At 32.6% G+C, this 9,461-nt stretch overlaps 1 protein-coding gene across 1 annotated transcript; it reads left to right on the top strand.

Moving 5' to 3' along the window:
* The first annotated feature begins 4,406 nt into the window (after positions 1-4,406).
* Positions 4,407-5,875, top strand: LOC131012241 (uncharacterized). The gene is made up of 2 exons (XM_057940158.1): positions 4,407-4,602; positions 5,033-5,875. The coding sequence occupies exons 1-2, from the start codon at positions 4,500-4,502 to the stop codon at positions 5,377-5,379; spliced, it is 450 nt and encodes a 149-aa protein (XP_057796141.1). The 5' UTR covers positions 4,407-4,499; the 3' UTR covers positions 5,380-5,875.
* The last annotated feature ends 3,586 nt before the right edge of the window (positions 5,876-9,461 follow it).

Raw genomic sequence — 9,461 nt, 5'->3', positions numbered from 1 at the left:
TTACGCTGCTTAAATTTTTTACCTGGATTTGAATCCTAGAGGGAGCGAAAATTTTATATAATTAATTGAATTTTGTTATGCAGTCATTTCAAGCGTTTTATGCAACATATATATTGACTTATGCAATCATTCTCCATTCACTTCATTTGTCCAATCTCATTTGATCTTTTCTCTCTCTCTCTCTCTCTCTATATATATATATATATATATATATATATATATATATATATATATATATATCATGTCTGTGTACAGTATGTACACGAAATTAAATATTTTCACTTAATATTAGATTTATTAATTATTATATTATCGATGTTCGTTTATATTATATATTTCATTAAATTTTTAATTTGATTTGATTACTCTGAATTTTTTTTTGTATCACTTAAATATATTTATAGATTTTTATAATACTCCTATTATGTATTACAAATACATATGAATAATTGGCCCGTGCATCGCACGGGTACAATACTAGTATGTTGGAAAAGTACAAACATGATTGAGACATTAAGGGTAGAAATGGTACTTCACATTAATTTGGATAGATTTACCATGTTTGTTATGGATGTGGATATTTTTAATAGACACTTTATCAAAGTGAGTATTTTAAATTTCCACCCAAATTAAATTATGTATTTAATAATTTTTATATAATACTAAAATCTCGCAGCATTATGGGAAGATGAAGATGTACCACAATAATTTTCATTTGGTCTAAGCTTTATTTAAAAAAAATAAGGGGTTATGGCCAAAAAAATACATGAACTTTGGAAAAGGGTGTAATTTTCACCTGAACTTTTAATTAAGTAAAAAAAAAATACATGAATTTATATTCTTGTTGCAATTTTCACATGAGTTTGACTTTTGGCAAAATTAAAACTTAGTTGACAGTCGGAAGTTTGCTTGATGTTGGTCTAACTTCTGATGATGATGAGTATTTAGAAGTTCAGAGTTCTAAGAAGACAAAAATTAATATATTTGACTTAATTTCGATTATCAATTAAGCTCTAATTTCTTTGAAAGTCTAACATAGGTGAAAATTGCAACAAAAATATAAATTCATTTATTTTTTGCTTAATTAAAAGTTTAGGTGAAAATTACAACTTTTCTCAAAGCTCGTGTATTTTTTTGCCATAACACCTTAAATTAATAACATCATACTGTAATATTTATTAATTTGTGTCACTATGTATGATGTAACAGAAATCGACACCATAATAGAAAACGATAAGAACATGAGATTTACGTGGTTCGATCGCTAGGATCTATATCCACGGGTGGGTTTTTTTGGGGATCTCACTATGATCGAAGAGTTTACATTTTACAATGAGAGATGAATGAATCAAAAGTCCCCTAATCTAGTGATAAAACTCATATTCATAGGCACTAAAGTAAACTTAAGGCTCTTAGGCCCATGAGCTAGCACTTGGGCCCATTAACTTAAGTAATTAGGCCCAATAATAATAATAATAATAATAATAATAATAATAATAATAATAATAATAATAATAATTATAATAATAATATCCTAGCCCTGTTATGCATAGTGCTGGTGCATATTTTACTCATCATCAATGTAATTTTGAAATAATGTGTGTGTAAGTGAGAGTAAAAAAGAAGTAAATAATTATTTTATGTATATTGATTGCATGTTGTTATATTAAATGAGATCACCACATATTGTACACCCTTTATCTCACAAAAATATGAACATTTTGTCATTTTGGACCGTCTCATAAAAACATGAACATTTCTAGCTATTTTTGCACACCACCTCAACACAATTCTTTTACTTGTTATCTCTATTTTTCATAAAGTGAGACTCATTTTGCACTCACAACACACTTTTATCTAACATTTCTTAAAATCGGTGTCACTTACAAATATTCATATTTTTGTGAGACGGGGAGAGTATATAAGAAAAAATATTTCTAAATATATAATATTATGACTTTTTTTTATTCAATTATGTACAATTTAATTTTTACATATAAATTATATTTAATATTTATATTTATTAATTGAATGTTACTTAGTTTTAATAATTCGTGCAACGCACAAAATAATGTACTAGTATATATATTAAAATAAAATTTTAGCCGTTACTTTTTTATCGTCAAATTTTAAAAAGTCAATTTCATTTTCTAATTTATAATGCCTATTTTTCCGCTAACTTGATCTTATCATAACTCAATTTTTTATTTTATTTTGTGTCTGTGATATTAAAAAAATGTTATATTTCTGTTTTGTTATTTTCTTTTTTCTTCTTTTCTCTTTCTTTCTAAAATTTGTATAGCTTGAGTAATGTTAAATGATTAGACCTATTTTTTGATGAGTTTTTGAGTGTTTATGTGTCTTGTTGATTTATATTTTGGTCACGTTTGCTCTAAAGTTGATTGATTTAAGCTTATTTGCTAATTTTGTAATCTTAGGATTTTATGCACAAATTGATTAATAAGTGGGCAAAAATGAAGACATAATTGAGCTACGTGGCCTGAATAAGAATTGAAGTTCATCTCAATACGAATATATACGTGGGCGAAAACGAATTTAAATTTACACTTGAAACGAGTGAGAATGATCCAAAACAAAAACATTGCGCACTGCAGTGGCGCACAACCGGCGGTCGCAAGAAAACCTGCGCCCGCCACCTCCTTGAGGCCGTAAGGGCCCTAGGCGACCGCCTAGTGCCCAACCAATGCTGCCCCTGATTCTATATATATTTGTTTCCAATTTTAGCCGCTACTCGACTTTTTTTAGGTTTTAGAATACGCAACAGCAACTTTCGAGTTTTCCAACCCATTCAAATTAGTTCATAGTTTTTCTTTTACTTTCACAATTCTAACATCAGATCATGCTTTTAGAATGCTTAGAGCATTCACATAGGTGGTGGCTCATCGCCGGCTCGGGTCGATTTGGGCGATGAGGTACCTGATGTAAAGGGGAAGGCTCGAGTCTTGGCTCATCCGCTCTTCTAGGTAAGCGCGTGTCCCACACGCACGAATAAAAAAAATTAAAGTCTGATTTTTAAATTCAACAGCTCTTTTGCCAAAAAAAAATTCTTCCTCTTTTGCAACTTTTTTTTTTCCATTTATTCAACAACATTCTTGCCCTTTTTAATTTTTTGTTTTCTTCTCCTATAAATATGTACTCTTACCTCAATCAAATTCATTCTTCCACATTACTCTTCCTATCTCTTATCTCTCTTAATTTCAATGGATCTCAACGACCCCAATACCCCGATTATTTTTCTCCTAATTGGACCAGTGATCTTTCCGATCCATACTAGCATCCCGACCTTTCGATGGTCAATTTGGGCAACGAGACCCAAGCCATGGGCGAAGGTGAAGCCGCGACAAAGCCATAACCACGGTAACGTCAGAAGGCTCGGTCGTTCAAGTAGGGGCACTGGCGAAGCCACAAGGCGAGAAGAAGGGTTTCCACTCTTACACTCTCGATGAGACCGATCTTATCGCTCGTGTGTGGGTTGAGAAGACCAACGATTCCATCTATTGTGTCAATCAGAAAGGCGAACACTATTGGGGGTGAGTCGTTGAAAAAGTAAACGCCTTCTTGAACAAGTCGTTTACCCTCCGGCAAATCAAATCTCATTGGGCTCGTGTTAGTTTGGAGGTGAATCTGTGGGAGGCTACGTGGGTTGAAACCAATGGCAAGTAGCCATCCGGCCACTCTGACAACATGATCTGGCAAAAGGCCCAAATGTTGTACACATCACGTAGCAAGGGCGTTCCATTTAAGTGGTGGAATGAATAGAGGATTCTCCGTATGAACTGGAAGTTCAAGTCGTTGTACTTCAAAGGAGACGTGCATTCCTCCAAGAGGACAAAGACCTTGGAGAGCGGCGACTTCACTACCTTGGCCTTGGGCAAGAAAATATCGTCTTCCCGGCCAATGGATAACAAGGCGGCGAAAGCGGCGGCTTAGGCCAAGGGAAAGGGCAAGGCATCGCAAGGCTCGGACGCTCCTCTCGAGTATGTGAAATTCACGGGGGAGATGTGTTCCACCCTGGAAAAAATTGCCGAGGAGTACGAAACAAAGAATCGTCTCAAGAGAGAGATTCATGACGACCGTATCATGGATAGGGATGTCTAATTAGTTATTGGATTTTGGATAATTCATTAACCAAACTGAAATTTTTGGTTATTGGATCGATTTTGGTTATCATTTAAAAAAACAATCGGTTATCGTTTAACCCGATAACCGATTCGGGTTAACCGAATAATCGAAAAATATTTAACTAATAATTTAATATATATATATATATATATATATATATATATATATATTATTTTTTAATTATTAATTGGAAATTGAAATTGAATTGTAGAAATTAAATTAGGGATGAACCCTAAAATCTAATCTACATAATGCAATAGAATTCGTCTCTTCCCAGACCCAGTTCCTACTTCCCAAATCCTGATCTCCCTTCTCCGAGGCCGTGAGCCACCCTCCGTTCGGCGTCGCCCTCCTGCATGATGTTCGCTACATCCTGCGCGACGTTGCTGCCTTTCGAAACAATACTCCACGCCTCTCCGCCACGCCACTTCGCCACCCGTCTGCCGCCCGCAACTCACGGTAAGTCCTCTTCCTGAATCAGCCTACTGATTTTAAATTTATTACAATATGGCTTTTGATTTCTAATTTTTTATTTGTGTAAGTTGTGTCTTGAATCAAGACTCTTGATTTGTGATTTTTATTTCTAATTGACTTATGCTGCCAACGCCCCTGCACCTGTACTGTAAATGTGAATTTCAGATGTGTGTGTGTGTCTTCTGCAATTTCTAATTGAACGATGTGAATGTGTTTGTCGTTCTGAATTAGCCTAATTGATTTGTATTTCTAATTGACAGCTTATCAGAATACCAGTTTTTGAATTCAGTTTTGCCCAAGTGTGTGTTGAGTTTTTATTACAATAATCTGAATTTTTGCTCAAGTGTGCGCTGAATTCAGTTTTTGAATTGCTTTGAATTTGTTATGAGCTGGAACTGTATCTTAACTTTTGTAGATAAAATGGAAGCTTCACAAGCTCATACTCAACAAGATTCAAATGCACCTTATCCTCAAGAACATGGAGAGAAACCCCAATCTCAGTCACATACAGAAGCTACTGTAACCACAAGAAAGAAGAGGAAAAATCCCGAGCAAAGATCCTCTCATTGGGCATACTACACTGTGGTCGAAGTTGAAGTAGGGGATCCTCCCATTTTAAAGAAGAAAGCAAAATGCAACCGGTGTGGCACCTTAATTGCAACTGATTCATCTAGAAACGACACCACTGGTTTGAAAAATCACACAGAGGTTTGCAAGAGAAAGCACGAGGTGTCAGGTGGTCAAGCGAAGTTGAGTTTTTAACCTGTTCTCGGTGATGGAAATAGAAGTGGCGTTATCAATTTGGAAGTTTAACTAAAAGGAAAGCAAACTGGCTTTGTGTGAGATGATCATTCTAGATGAACTCCCGTTCCGATTTGTAGAACGGAAAGGATTTAGAAAATTTATTGCTCATGTTTCCAGGCAGACAAACGATTAAAGAGGATGTTGTGAAGCTATTTGCTGAGAAGAAAGGTGATTTGAAGGGATATTTCACGAATAAGGGCATGAGCAGAGTATCTATCACCACTGATTTGTTGGACTGCAATCAATAACATAATTTTTATTTGTGTTACAGCTCATTTCATAAGAAAGGATTGGAACCAGCCTCTAAGACCGCCTCAAGATGAAGATTGGGTGAATGTGAGGAAATTTATGGAGTACTGGAAGACTTTCTATGATTTGACACTTCTCTTCTCAGGAACCTCTTATGTCACATCACATTTGTTTTTCAAAGAAATGTGTGATTTATTTGAGATTATTTCTGAATTGGAGAAGAGTTAAGATGTTGAAATTGCTTCTATGGCAAAAAAAATGAAGCTTAAAGTTGGGAAATATTGGTTGGAGGCAGAGGATTTAAATTCTAAATTGAACAAGATTCTTTATATGACTGCACTATTGGATCCACGACAGAAGTTGAAGCACATGGAAATGTGCTTGAAGAAAGGTTATGGCGTTGCTCGGGGTATTGAGTTAATGACTACAGCGAGATGTTCGATGGATGAATTGTTCGAGTTGTATAAGAAGCAGGTGGCTTCCACTCTTCCTCCACGAGCCACCTCATCTGCATCTCATTCACATATCACTTCTAGAGCAAGCCATTGTCAACGACACCCTCGCTCCAAACGATCTCGAGGTTCATGTGTTAGTTTAACACGACAGAGTGTTGGACATCAAAAAGAGGATGATATCTCAGAGCTGACAATCTATTTGTCTGAGAAGCAACACTTATCAGGACAGAAAATTAAGGGAATGATGATGATGGGATGGACACTTTTGATATTTTGCAGTGGTGGCAGAATAACGGTGTGCGCTATCCTATTCTACCAGATATGGTTAGAGATATTATGATTGAAATGGAGTTAAAATAAAAATATTACAGAAATTAGAAGTCTCAAATTAGGTATTTCTATTTATTTTATATAAAAAGTTATTAATAGGATATTATGTAATTACTACATAATAATAGCACATTATAAATTATAATTTATTTTAAGAAACACTAAATTAATATATAATTTCATTTAATATATTTATCTTTTAAATTCAATTATCTATAATTTTATTTTTTGTTATAAATTATTGCGGTGCATCCTACGAAGAGCTATTCTAGTCACATTAAAAAGAATCCCATTATAAAGATTGGCACATAACAAGAAAAAAATTACAATCAGTTACCAAAATTCAGTTATGATTTTCCCTCGAAAAAAATAAATTCAGTTATGATTATAAAATCCAAGACTAAGTAATTAAAAATATAATAATGAATTTATCTTAGCCCACATTATCCAGCTCAATTGGGCCTTGACTATTACTGGGCTCAAGAAATATTATTCTTCCAAAGAAACCGATGGTATTCGATGGCATGTTTATGGTATTTGTGAATCTGTGATGTATCACGTAAGAAGTGAAGCCCCAATCTATCTATACTATATTAAAAAGAGAGTTTTTAATTTCAAAATTAAGTAATTTTGTAGTTAGAATAAAATTAATGGTTTATTTATAAGTTATTTTTTTTTTCTTTTTCTTTAACTTCTTATTTTTCTATTTTATTTCTTTTTTAAAACTGTGAAATTCAACTAATTATAAAATATTTTATACGCATATCAAATTAAAGATCATGACAAGAGCTTTAATTTGATATATGTTATGTAAATATTGGATTTAAAATATAAAAATTATATTTATTTAAAGATTAAAACTTAAGAAAATTCTCTCTCCTCTCTCCTCTTTTTTTTTTAATAAATCTATTTTTTCAATTATCTTTTAATTTATATTGTTTTCTTTTTTCACAATATCATTTTTTATTAATATGAATTATTCTTTATTATTTTTATATTAAACTAAAATATATTTATCTTAATTATAGTATTTTTAATTATATTTATAATGTTTATATAATAAATTAAATGATAATCAACTTTATATATAATAAAATATAAAAATATTTTTCGTGCGTTGCACGAGTGTAAATGCTAGTATAAACCTAATTTAATAATTTATCATCTACGCATCAATTGCAACATTTGAGAAAGATGATGCAATCCCAATTATGCTACGAAAGGTTCATCTTGTATTTGTTACATCTTATAATTACTCTTTATCGTAACTTTATATACAAAGTTTACACATATTCTAATAAACCTCTGAAAATGACTTAATATTGTTGTGATCGATTGGAATTATAAGCCCAGCCAACACTTTTTAGGTTCTACTTGTTGCGTAAAGTTTTTTTAGGATGACTTCTCTTCTATTGATAAATTTATTATTATAAGAAGAAAAAAAAATTCCTTCTTTTTTTCCCTTATTACAAAAGAGAATTCTACGATTTTTCATCCTTCATTTTTTGGTGTAATAATATTATTCATCCTTTGTAGTGAAAAGGAGAAATGAGTAAATGTCAAATTCTATTTTATATGAAATGAGGGAAAAAGAAAGGAAGAATTTAAAGGGTGAAAGTTTGTTTATCCCTCATTTTCCCATGATAAATTTAGAACTAAAGAAAATGCATCCTACGGAGGAATAATATTATCCCTCAATTTATGGTGTGATAATTATTCATCTTTATTGGGAACTTAATGAAATATCTTATTCCTAGTTTTGATGTTACCAAAACTTAGGGATGGCAATGGGCCGGATCTGGACCGGATCCTGCTTGGTCCAGATCCAGATCCGGATTTTTTGACTTAGGCCCAGATCCGGTCCAGATCCAATGGATCCAAAAAAATGAGATCCAGGTCCAGATCCATAAGATCCACAGGGTCTCGGGTCCAGACCCGGATCCATACTTTTTGTCTTCTAAATTAAATTTATAAATCTTAAATTAATCCCAAATAAAATTATAATTATTGTCTAGATTTTCAACAATTATTCAAAATAAATGAATTAACCATATTCTATAAAAATATTATCGAAGTTTAATAACAATAAGAATATAATAATCAAGTACTAAATAGCAGTGGAACAATGTGTCCTCTATTTTACATAGAAAAAAGAAAATTAATGTTATCAATACAAATAATAATAATAATAATAATAATAATAATAATAATAATAATAATAATAATGAAAACTAAAATTTAAATTAAAATAAAAGTAAAATATTATCTTTAATTGCATTATATATTATTTATGAAAAGAGATATATAGATTAGCCATAGATATTAGATTAGAGTTAGATAAAAATAAATAACATTATATATATATTTATATATAAATGGATCCATGGACCGGATCTGGCTCTCAGATTTTTTGCTCCAGATCCAGATCCGAAAATTATAGGAATAACCCAGATCCGGTCCAGATCCATTGGGTTCATTTTTCCTAAGGTCCAGATCCTAAAAAATGGATATGGATCTGCGGATCTGGACCGGGTCCAAGATCCATTGCCATCTCTACCAAAACTCCTAATTCTTATTGTAATAGACTAGAACTTTTTGAACTCTAGTGTTAGAGTTCACGCTTTCTAGTTAGATTACAATTCTGAAGACTGAAGACCTAAAGACTGAAGAATGAAGGCCTCAACTGAAGAGAGCTATGAAAAGACAAGTCAAATACTGATGTATTGACTGGATGAGAGTCTCACTGAACTATCAGTGATGACTGAAGTGTTTATGCGGACCACGTGGAATTAGCAGACTGATACTCATGACAAGTATCAGTTGACATTCTTCATCGGACTGAAACGTTGAAACCTGCATTAAATGCTTCTGCAGCCGCATTAAATGCAGAGATTTTGGAGATCGTCCTTTCTCTGCAGAGAGTTCCTATTTAGTGCAAACTTTTAGAGGTGCCCTACCTGCTATACCTTGAGACGGCGTCTTTCACCAAAACAGAAACCTCGAAGA

Source organism: Salvia miltiorrhiza, chromosome 2, assembly GCF_028751815.1.
Source record: "Salvia miltiorrhiza cultivar Shanhuang (shh) chromosome 2, IMPLAD_Smil_shh, whole genome shotgun sequence".
NCBI classification, from domain to species: domain Eukaryota; kingdom Viridiplantae; phylum Streptophyta; class Magnoliopsida; order Lamiales; family Lamiaceae; genus Salvia; species Salvia miltiorrhiza.
Note: the sequence above shows the minus strand (reverse complement) of the source record. Positions and strands in the feature narration are given on the sequence as shown.